The sequence below is a fragment of the Lithobates pipiens genome, unplaced genomic scaffold (assembly GCF_037356315.1).
Source record: "Lithobates pipiens isolate NorthernLeopardFrog02 unplaced genomic scaffold, aLitPip1_a1.2 Scaffold_19, whole genome shotgun sequence".
In the NCBI taxonomy this organism is placed as follows: Eukaryota; Metazoa; Chordata; class Amphibia; order Anura; family Ranidae; genus Lithobates; species Lithobates pipiens.
The window spans coordinates 174617532-174629814 of NW_027507764.1; the positions used below are offsets into that span (position 1 = coordinate 174617532).

Sequence of the window (12283 nt, forward strand, 5' to 3'; positions counted from 1 at the left end):
TATGACGTTGAACTTGCTGGGAGATGTGACTCTTCTTGTTGTGAATCTCTCTACAGATTGGAGGGAAGGCCGCCATCTTGTACACTCACTGTAGAATCTCATACCGGGCACAATTAACCAACAAGCCTGTCTGTGGAGTGTGGGGGGAACCGGGATGTGACCTGTCATGCAACACTGCACTCAAACTAAATTTTCATAATTTTCTTCCCCCGCTCTCCCCCCCCCCCCCTTTTTTTCTTCCTCCCTTTCTCTCAGAGATGTAGTTCTTACTTTTTCTTATATAATATTTTTTCCTTTTCATTAGGCTTTAGATAATTATGTCTATCGCATTGATAATATTTGTGCCGATTCGGGGAATGCTGTCATTGACATTTAATGCTTAACCACGGGTGCACCTTTTGTCCTCAACACCCCATCCGGGGTTTTGGGAACACAAAACTGTGACTCCTCGTAAGCCATGCTGGGACGGTTTGCTGCTCCCCTGACTGGTGCGCCTGCTGGTCAGGAATCTTTGGTGGGATCCGATGAGGGGTTTTATCCAGATGATTTAGGTCCAGGAGACATCGCAAGTGGTAATTACAAAGACATGTTTATTGTGATTGGATTTTATCGTATTTGATTTTGTGGTCCTCAAGTATGAATTTCAATATATGCTATCACTTTCACAGCGCACAAATCCTCTGAAGAAGACCCGGCAGGATCGAAACGCATCAGTTTTACCATCATTTTAGCATTTGACTACTGTATACCATTACACATTGTAAATGGTTCCACTTGCGCTGTTGCTGTAATGTTTATACCTCCTGTACATCAGCTCTTATTTTAACAACCATTCCTCAATACTAATAAATTAAAATCTTTTGATATTTTGCTTTAATAAAATTGAAGTTCATTCTTTATTTTTTTTGTTTTTTATTTATTTGCTGCCTAGAAAACCCCACATGGGGGAGATCCCTTTTTGAGGACTCAACAGTGGCAACATGTGAAGCTCTGGTGAACTCCATGCCCAACAGGGTTAAGGCAGTGCTGGAAAATAATGGTGGCCACACAAAATATTGACACTTTGGGCCCAATTTGGACATTTTCACTTAGGGGCATATTCACTTTTGTTGCCAGTGGTTTAGACATTGTGTGTTGAGTTATTTTGAGAGGACAGCAAATTTACACTTTTCTTCAGTGTTGTCACATGAAAAGATATATTAAAATATTTCAAAAATGTGAGGGGTGTACTCACTTTTGTGTGATACTGTGATATAGATATATTATACATATATACACACACAATTTTGTTTGATTAATGTATTTAAAGTAGCAGCAGTGCTCAGACATTTTTATTTTAACATTTAAGCAAAACCTTGGGTAATAGATGGCGTTTTAATGCCTTAAAATTAACTTTAGTGTAATTTTTTGTAAAAAGATTTGCATTTGAAAACCACTGTGAAAATATCATGGGACGTAAATTGGAAATACCATTATTTTACTTCCCAGGGTCTCTGCTTTAAGAAAAAATATAATGTCTGGGAATTTTCTGTTATTTTCAGTCACTACCTTGACCTTGAAATGAATTTGAAAACAGGAGTGTAAAACAGTCTCTGGCAGAGAAAGGGTTAAACTGGCCAAGTTCAGATTTTTATAAATTGATGATAATATTACGTGTGTATGTCCATAGAATATTTGGGGGAGGAATTATTGTAAAATAAAGTCTGATCTTTAGGCCGGGTTCACACCGCTGCGATGCGGGAACGCTGCGAATTCGCGGCGTTTTCCCGCATCGCATTACTCCCGCCGGCAGTTCACACTGCCCTATGCGGACGGCTGGGAGTGTCAATGATATGTTAATGACACCCCCAGATCCGTCCGCATATCGCAGTGCGATCTGCCGACTCGCACAGGAATCGGATCGCATGGTGTGAACCCCCATGCGATCCGATTCTGTTGCGGACCAAAAAAAGGGTCCCGTGCGAGTTTGCTGCGGGAGCGCTGCGAATTCAGCCATACTATCTGTATGGCTGAACTCGCATCGCTACGGAGATCGGATGTGATTTGCGGTGCGAATCACATCCGGATCTCCCCCCGCAGCAGTGTGAACCCAGCCTTAATATAAATGGACTAAAAAGGGTGAATTTCTAAGCGTGCGATTAGCCACCTCAGGTAAGCAGAAAGGAGTAAACATCCTCACACCAGGCATCACACCAAAGTGACAGTTGGTGGTTAGCTGAGAGGACACTGGGAGCGCCTGGATATCTAACATATTTCAGCAATATTTCACCTTTATGGTATCAGGACTTCAACTGGAGATCAGTGGACCCTTTTTTACTTCTGCAGCATGCCTCTTTGGACTCCACTGGAAAGGAGAGAGAAAAAGACATCATGGCGGCTGTGAAGCCTCTCCAGGGAAGAAAGGCCGAGAAGACTGAGGCACTTGAACAGCTTCTGGACATGGCTACAACCTTCTCCATGGTGTCCATCTATCATTATCCAGTGAGGTTCCCAAAGACATCTGGGAAGAAGAAGACTGGAGATGGATCAGCCACCAAGGTGAAGAGGAGGGATATCACCATCACAGCCATATCTCAGGAACCTTCCACCAGCAACCTGAGGCTCTCCTCCCAACAGAGCAAAAGAGTCATTAATACTACGGGCAAAAGAGCTATAAATACAGAGCTGGTGCCTGAGGACGTCATGTTGGCTGTGCCCCGCCTCCAGGGAGGAGAGGCCAAGAATAGCAAGGCCATTGGACAGCCTATGGACATCTCCACTGCCCAGGAGCCTTCCACCAGCACCCAGAGACGCTCTTCCAGAGACAGCAAAGGGGCTAAATACAAAAGAGCTGAAGGTCTCCTGGAGGTCTTGAAAGAGCGCAAAAGACCAGCGCAGTGCAAGCCAAAGGGTCAAGGAGCCAAAAGACCCATGGCTGAATGAGGTAAGTGAGAGAAGGTAAGTATGGCTTTTCCCAAATTTACAGCCCATCCCTCTCACCCGCCCCAAACTGATTGCTGGCTTAAAAAAAACAACCTAAAATTTCTATTTGTCTATATGTCCCAGAAGATTGCAGGGAGGGGTGAGAGGTGATCTTCCTTCTGGTGCCACAACGCCAGGGAGAAAGTGGAAGCTGGGTGCCCGTAAAAACAGGGTACCTGCTCCTCTTAAAAAAAAAATATGACATGCCAAATGTGGCATGTCAGGGGGTGAGCTACACAGGTATCCTGTTCCCACTTTTGGGAGTCTGGGCCGCAGCCAGTGACATCACTGCGGGGCTCCCTCCTCCTCTCCCTGTTGCCGGGCCAGTAGGAGAGAGGCCTCATGCGTGAGCTGTAGGGTTCCCGGCATGAAGCCGTAAGGCGCAGTGGCGGTGGCAGCACCCGACGGCTGATGGAGACATCAGCTGCAGTGCCGACATTGCTGGACTCCAGGACAAGTATGTGTCCTATTGTTAAAATCCAGCAGCTGCAGTATGTGTAATTTTTTTACTGGGGGGAACACCGCTTTAAAGGTATGGGAACCATGGATCTCTTACCAGTGTCCCGCACTCTAACTGACCTGTTCTGGCCTCAAATGTCCCCTTCTCCTTCCCTTTCCCCCTCTGCTTCCTCTCCTTTTCTGGTCTCTGTCTTTCGTAGGGTCATAGTCCCTTGGGGCTGGCTCCCTGCTAGAGGGAGCACTCCCAAGGTGATCATATTAAGGCCTTAGGGATATGTCTTTCTGTCACCTCTGTATACAGTTGTCCACCATTCAGTGTTATCTGGTATCAGATACGATGTCTGTAGCCCTTGCAGGTATTATTTCTGTAATAGCGGATCATCGCTCAGCCCCTGTGCAGGCCAAGTATGTGCCTGTTCTTCTTCTCACCTAGAATAGAATATAGGTTTCTTATACCAGAGTTTAGTGTCACTTCTTTATCATCTTACAAAAAAGGAGAGCAATTGGCCGGCTGTAAGGGGAGGAGGCCTGGGTTTTTTTTTAATTTTTTTAAAGGTCTAAATAAAATCCTTCATTTTTTTAAAAATCCACTAGTTAATATATCTGTAAACTATTTTTCATGAAATCATTTCTTAGTTTGTTTTACTGCGTCCTTGTAACATCTTCGATGAGCTCCCACACCTCTCCTTTTCCCATTCACTTCTGTGCATTAAATATTTTATGAACTTCTAAATACTAAATGCACGTCTGTGCATTTAATAATTTAGTGCATGTCTGTCGCGATCATTTGCAAAGCCCACAGTCCACAACCCACGGCCAACAAGTCCACAGCCCATAAGAAGAACTTTATGTTCTTGATTACAGTGGGACATGGAGAACAAACGCACCTACCCTCTAACAACAAATCTGATGATAACTTTTTTTAAAAATGGGATTTGGGGGGGAATCAGAGCAGAAAAAAAAAAAAAAGTACTTTCTGGGGGTCAAGAATACATACAACAAAAGAAAATTAAAAAAAAGAATGTATTTTTTTAAACCTGAGTTTAGAGTCACTTTAACATCTTGCAAAAAAGGAGCGGATTGGCCGGCTATAAGGGGAAGGAGGAGGCCGGATTTAAAAAAATAAATACAATTTTTAAACAACATCCTTATTTTTAAAAGTATTTAATTTGTTCATTTGGAATGGTCTATACACGTTAATCTCAGGAGTGAGAAACCGCACTCTATGCTCTTGCTTACAGTGGGACATGAAGAACTAATGTAGCTACCCTGCAACAATAAATCAGATAATAATTAAAAAAATGTATTTAAAAAAAAATTTAGATTTGGAGTCGGAGCAGTAAAAAGGTACTTTTTGGGATAAGAATATATACTTGAATATATATTTTTTTTTTTAAACCAGAATTTAGTGCCATTTTAGGCTGGGTTCACACTGCCTCACTGAGCAGTTCACAGCAGGGTCTGGTGGGTCCCTGTTCACTGTTTCAGGCCTGACTTCAGTGTGAATTTTTGGCTAAATTCAGACCTGAAAAGGACCAGAAGACGCAAAGGACGTCTGTGCAATTCGCTACGGAGATGTGTGAACCAGCTCCATAGAGAGTCGATCACAATCTCCTGACATGCAAATTGGATGCGGAGAAACCCACATCCAATTTGCACTAGTGTGAACCCAGCCATAACATCTTACAAAAAAGGAGCGCAATTGGCCATATCAGTGCCAACAAACAGTTCCCATCAGTGGCTATAATTTTTCTTACACTAAACAAATTTCATGCATGCAGGCTCTGGGCCATCTGCTATTGCACCTGCATTTGCTCTGGGCCATCTGCAGGCAGCCTATAGAGGTGGATGAGGACACAGCATCTGCACGGACACCACCACATGTCAAAAATAACATGCAGGCAAGAGTGGATGCACAGATCGGAACGCACACTGAGGTTGATTTACTAAAATCAGAGAGTGCAAAATCTGGTGGAGCTGTGCATGGTAGCCAACCAGCTTGTTTAAACCAAGCTTTGACAAAAATTCATGGAAGCCGATTGGTTTCCATGCACAGCTGCACCAAAGTTTGCACTCTCCAGCTTTAGTAAATCAAACCCACTGTGTAAAGCTGAATTCCAGGTGCAAAGTAGTTCTATAGCAGGGATATGCAATTAGCGAACCTCCAGCTGTTGCAGAACTACAAGTCCCATGAGGCATAGCGAGGCTCTGACAGCCACAAGCATGACACCCAGAGGCAGAGGCATGATGGGACTTGTAGTTCTGTAACAGCTGTAGGTCCACTAAATGCATATCCCTGTTCTATAGGTAGGTTTTTTTATTTGAATGCATTCTATGCATTAAGATTAAAAAAAACACACTTCTGTGTGCAGCAACCCCCCCAATACTTATCTGAGCCCTATCTCAATCCAGCGATGTTGCACAAGAGCCTTAGCTGTCTGGGACACTCACTCCTTGTTGGCGGAGACAAAAGTGGGTGCCATTGGCTCCTATTGCTATCAAAGTCAGTAAGCCAATGAGTAGAGAGGGCATTCCGCAGCTCTGTGTCTGAATGGATGCACAGAGCAGCAGCTCGGCTGTCCCCTATAGCAAGCTGCTTGCTGTGGGGGCACTTGACAGGAGGGAGGGGCCAGAAGCCATGGTGAGGGAACCCCGAGAAGAGGAGGATCTGGGCTGCTCTGTTTAAAACCACTGCATAGAGCAGGTGAGTATGACATGTTTCTTTTTTTTTGTTTAAAAATAACAGACTTTAATGACTTCCCAACTTGCCTATAGCAGAATGACGGCCGGGAGGTGGTTGCGTTATCCTGACTGGACATCAGGCAGGATAAGCCACGGGGGGGATGGCGCAGTGCGGCGATTGGTGGGGTGGTATGTCACTCCAACACAGTGCAACTCCAATCAGAGTAAAGAGCCTCTCACCCAGCGTGTAACCAGGAAAGTGCCTGTAAACGGCTTTCCTCGGTTCATGCTGACAGGAGAGCCAGAGGGGGGTCTGAGCTTATCATCAGCGCATTAATTATCAGCTCAGTCCCTATGAGAGGTGCCACCACAGCCGCTAGTCAGTGCCCACCAAAGTGCCAGTCAGTGCCCATATCAGATGCCAATCGGTGCCGCCTATCAGTGCAAACAAACAGTTCCCATCAATTCTACTTATTAGTGCCTCGTCAGTGCAGCCTCATCAGTGTGTCAGTGAAGGAGAGAACACAATTTTATAAAAAACAAAGAAAAGCGCATTTTTCCCCAAAAATTGCAGTATTTTTTAGTTTGTTAAGCAAAAAATAAAAACCCCAGAGGTAATTAAATACCACCAAAAGAAAGCTCTATTTGTGGGAAGAAAATGATAAAAAATTTAGTTTGAGTACAGTGTTGCATGACTGCACAATTGTCATCCAAAGTGCGACATCGCTGAAAGCTGAGGGGGGCGAGTGCCCGGTATTGAATTGGTTAAGGAACCCTTAATATTGGCACAAGTTCTGAATCTGCTAAGAAAGAAAAAAAAAAAAAAAAAAAAAGTAATTGTCTAGCTCTCTGGAGCACAGTCTACAGCCCACTGGCACTGGTTATGCACCCCCTAGGTCCCCAGCAGTACTAGGGTCCTGTCTCTGACCATGTCCCGCAACACGCCCCCAGTCTCTGACCATGTCCCGCAGCACGCCCCCAGTCTCTGACCATGTCCCGCAGCACGCCCCCAGTCTCTGACCATGTCCCGCAGCACGCCCCCAGTCTCTGACCATGTCCCGCAGCACGCCCCCAGTCTCTGACCATGTCCCGCAGCACGCCCCCAGGCTCTGACCATGTCCCGCAGCACGCCCCCAGGCTCTGACCATGTCCCGCAGCACGCCCCCAGTCTCTGAGCAGTAATCAACGTATCACCTGCATATCTCAAATGCTTCATGGTAAGTGAACATATTCTGCCAGCTGCAGACCATTTGATCCAATCAACTTGAGGGTACAACATACTTGTATGAGAAAAGATCCTGTTCTCTCTGTATTGCTTCCTTTGTATGAAATCCCTGGTATTCCTGCCAGTCCCTCTGCTTTCCCATTAAAAACTGACCACAGATAAGCAGGCCACAACACTTTTATTCTTATTACAAGGAATGTAAACATCCCTTGTAATAGAAAGTCTCTGAGCAGTAACCAACGTATCACCTGCATATCTTAAATGCTCCATGGTAAGTGAACATATTCCGCCAGCTGCAGACCATTTGATCCCCTCAGCTTGATGTGATATCAATCTGACCATCTGTACATCTTCCAAACACTATGCATAGTGAAGCACCTGCCTATATAAAAACTTGATCGATTTTTAGGTAGGCCACAAAGCTGAGCCTCATGCCAACCTTTACTTACTCAAAGCATTTGTTACCCCAAAACGTAATATTCCCGATATGTGCCTGCTGTACAATATACTTGTATGAGAAAGGATCCTGTTCTCTTTGTATTGCTTCCTTTGTGTGAAATCCCTGGTATTCCTGCCAGTCCCTCTGCTTTCCCATTAAAAACTGACTACAGATAAGCAGGCCACAACACTTTTATTCTTATTACAAGGAACATAACATCCCTTGTAATAGAAAAAAGAATGGCAGGTCCTCAGGTGGACAGGATGCCACTGCCTGGAGGGAGGTCGGGACATGGTGGCCGAGTACCAATGGCATTGCTCTGTAGCGTTCCCCTTTACCCCCGATATATAAAAGATTGTCAGGAGCCTAAAGTAGGGGTTGAGGAGCTGGGCCAGCACAGATAACAACATTAGACCCCAGGAGAGGCAAGGGATATGACGTGTAAAGCGGCCGTGTTAGGGAACTGACTCTTCCTTGAGTAGTATGTGCAGCACAGAGGCTCAGAGGTTAGCACATCTGCTTTGCAACACTGGGGTCCGTAGTTCACATCCCGGTTCCCCCCCACACACTCCACAGACAGGCTTGTTGGTTAATTGTCCCTAGTATGAGATTCTACAGAGAGTGAACAAGCTGGCGGCCTCCCCTCCAACCGGACGATCGCTCTAAGCCGCAAGCAGAGAAGATCTGTAGAGAGATCCATTCACACCAAGAAGAGTGACATCTCCCAGCAAGTTCAAAGTCACATCACAAGAGAAGAGAAATGGATTTATGGAAAGGCAAAACTAAATATAAAATCCTGGAAGTGTCCGAGCTTTTCTCTGCCATGTGATCAGGTGGTGACAGGGTCTCTTTATGTTCTGTGTACAGTGGAGGAAGGGTTAGTAGTTGTAGGGGGAGGTAATGCTGTCTGGGGCTGAGATTTCCCCTCGCTTCTGTCCTTGGAGTTTTCCCTGTCAGAGAATGGGGGGGGGGTCACTAGCAAACCTCCCCAATATGGACACCTGACTCCTCCATACATTACAATGGAGGAGAGGTTGGGGTCAGAGATCATACAATGGAAACTCTGTGATTCCTATCAGTCTGCATGATTCTTCCTCCTGTGTGTAGAAGAAGCCGGTGTGAGCCCTGAACCTGGGAGAGGACCTGGTGACAACCTGTCCTCCATGGGGAACTAATAGTCCCAGCACACCCTGGCTGCTGCTTGTAGTTCCCCCATGGCCATGCAGCCTTTCTCAGTCCCAGGCAGGACAGTGTCCCCTCTCCCCATCCCACATCTTTTCCCCTGTGTATAGGCGGGCTGAGCGCTCCATTCCAATACCACAAACAGCAGATTCGTACAACACACCAACTTCCTGTGTGCTCTGAAAACTCTCCCCCCCACTTTGTTGAAAGGAAGCTGAAAACAGGAAGTTCAGCATACCATGTGACCAGGGGCGAACGGTGAGGAAAGAGTTACAGTGACAAGAGGGCGGAGACAGCCCGCTGATTGGGCTGTGTGCCAGAAGCCCTCCCTCCACTACACAGGAGGAAGTGACAGTGGACACATCAACATCGCCTGGTGTTTGCAGCCAGGCAAGGTGGGGACACCTGAGGGTGGGGGACAGCTGACTGCTGGGACTGTCCTGGGATCCACGGTGTCTGGGTTATACTGGAGCCATACAATGATCATTGGTCATCCAGGTACATAGAGTGCCCTGGACTTGTCCCCATACACTGGGATTATCTGTGCCTGGACATTCTAATAGGATTATTAGGAGGAGGTTGTCAGGACAGCAGAAGACAATTCATCAAGATTACTGATCACCCCAACAAGACCTGAACATGACATCATGACACGTCACAAATCGCCAGGGCGTGAAGACAGGGCTATGACACACAATGCCTGATAGAGGTTTACTTTGTATTTATAGCTACAAAACACTTGTCATCATCTTCACACAGAACGACAGCCCTCAGGATTCCAGCTGATCAGTAGACAGAAATCAGAGTGACAGCACTGAATTGTTGCCCTCATTTGCATCGTCTTCCCTCATCAGGGATCCGCAACCTTCTGAGAACAAATCAGGGATCGCCGGACTCCACAACCAAAGTGTGCATTACTTCCCTGGGTGCAGGGGGCTCAATGTGGGCTGACAGCTGACACATTGTTTAAACTTTGTGGTAAATCCCCTTTATCTGTGTTTATTGCCTTCTTATTTATTGTGCTTGAAGTGTGCTGACAGACCTCTGACACCATGGATGCCGCTGCCCTAGAAGTGGATGCTTTAAAGTTTGCCAAGTTTGCTGTGATCAACGACCAGATAGGAAAATATAAGGAAGCTGTGTTCTACTACAAGGTAGGAATTCTCAGGAGACACCATTCTACTGCATCAATATTGTGAGACTTGTTTTATCCTCTCTGTCCAATATCTTATATTCCCGATCTTATCTGATGCGTTCCAGCTGATGTAATCTTTCAAAGAAGACGGGATCATGCATGTGTGTGCTCTTGGTTAGGGATTAAGGATGAGCTCAGGTGTGTTCGCATGCTCCCCATGCAGAGCCCGCCAGGAATTCGGCTTAGCGCAAGTCTCCGCCGACTTCCTGGTGGGCTCTGCACGGGGAGCATGCGAACACGCTAGAGCTCACCCCTATTAGGGATGAGCTCCAGCGTGTTTGGATGAGTCTGAATTCACTTTAGCTATCCCAGCAGGAAACCAGCCAATCGTAAGTGGTGGAGGCAGCCCCCCACACACATCGGCATGTATACCCACCCCTTGTATACATGGGGCAGAGAATGCCTCCACAGCTTATGATTGGCTGTCCACAGTGGCAGCTTCTTTGTGTGATAGCTTCCGATTCATGTCAAAACACACCTGGGCTCATGCCTACTCCTAATGGTAAACCAGTTACAGCAGTGGTTCTCAACTCTGTCCTCAAGTACTCCCAACAGGTCATGTTTTGGGAATTTCTCTTAGATAAAATAGCTGTCCAAAATACCAAGCCATGACTGATTTAAAGCACCTGTGCAAAATAAAGGAAAACCTGCAAATCTGGCCTGTTAGGGGTACTTGAGGACAGGGTTAAGAACCTCTGCGTTACAGTTAAGGAGGAGCTCCAGCGTCTTCACAAGTCCACGCGCCCACCAGGAAGCTGACACTCCGCAGCGCTAATCACGGGCAGTGAGACATTTCCTGATCTGCGGCTGCACAGATCAGGAAATGTCTCACTACCTGTGATTAGTGCTGTGGAGTGTCAGCTTCCTGGCAGGCACGTGGCATTGCGAACATGCCTGAGCTCATCCTTAGTTACAGTAAAGACAAATATGATTGCTATTGATCAATAAGCCAAGAAATATTCCAGGAATTTCCAGCTTCCAAAATGAGCCTGCCTTGGGAGAAATACATAAGCTGCCACTGCTGACATCCTTCTGAAAATGCTGGTTGCTTGGCTTTCTATGGCTTCAATATTTTGTGGGTCACAATCTGGAACAAGCACACAGCCAGTAAGGTCTGAGGGCTTGTTCGTACTTGTGCTTTGCAGCAATGCGCAGTGCTACAATGCATACCAACTCACCTGCTCCGTGTATGGAACAGCGCTCTCTGCAGGGACAACTCAATCCATACACCAGGTCCACTCACAGGTGCCGAGGCTCAATGTGTCCCAACACACTCCAATGCAACAGTAGTAAGAAGAACCGGCAACACTTTAATCCTAGAAGTGACGTTTATTGGTACATCAGAGTGACAATAAAACAATAAATCTGACGCGTTTCGGCAATAGCCTCAGTCGTAGCGACATCAACTTTATTGTTTTATTGTCACTCTGATTTACCAATAAACGTCACTTCAAGGATTACAGTGTTGCCGGCTCTTCTTACTACTGTCGCCTGCTCCATGTGCAGTGCATTGTGGTGCAATTCATTATGAATGAAATCTCAACACACTGTATAGTACAGTACAATGCGCATTGTTGTGGTTCACTGTGTTTTGAAAAAAGGGTCATGTATTGCATGGATGGAAAAATGCGCAATAATGCACCGCATTGGATCTCTTTAGTGTAAATGGGCCTTTAATGAAAGTGGATGTAAATATATATATATTTATATTGCACCCAGTGAAGTGAACAGCCTCAGATGATACACAGAGGTAAAACAAATCCTCCTACAAAAGTTTTACTTGGATATCTGCTGTGCTCTGCTTTTTATACTGTTTAGAATGTGCAGATCGTGTTTTATCTTCCTTATTCTGCACTGTGAGAGAAGTCTTGGATTACACTGGCAGACAGATGAATGGAGGAAAGGCACAGACCCTCCTCCAGATAGGCAGAGGCTTTCAAAGCTGTCCTGGGAGTAGAGCAGCTTTCTGCTCATTCTATTTATAGCACCCACCCTGACACAATTCAGGCTGGTTTTATCACGTGTCGGAGAACTTGTCAGAAGTTATAATGTTAATAGGAGAACAGAGCAGGAGAAAACCACGGGACATAGTGCTTTGAATAGAGATAAGAAAACACTGCAGATATATATGCCCAGCTCA

At 45.8% G+C, this 12283-nt stretch overlaps 1 protein-coding gene across 1 annotated transcript in view; it reads left to right on the top strand.

The window, feature by feature from the left end:
• Nucleotides 1-9272: 9272 nt before the first annotated feature.
• Nucleotides 9273-12283, top strand: part of CAPN7 (calpain 7) — a 134415-nt gene continuing 131404 nt past the window's right edge. The window contains exon 1 of the mRNA XM_077491488.1: nucleotides 9273-10102. Coding sequence (XP_077347614.1) covers nucleotides 10001-10102 — 102 coding nt within the window. The 5' untranslated portion in view covers nucleotides 9273-10000. The remainder of the gene's footprint in view (nucleotides 10103-12283) is intronic.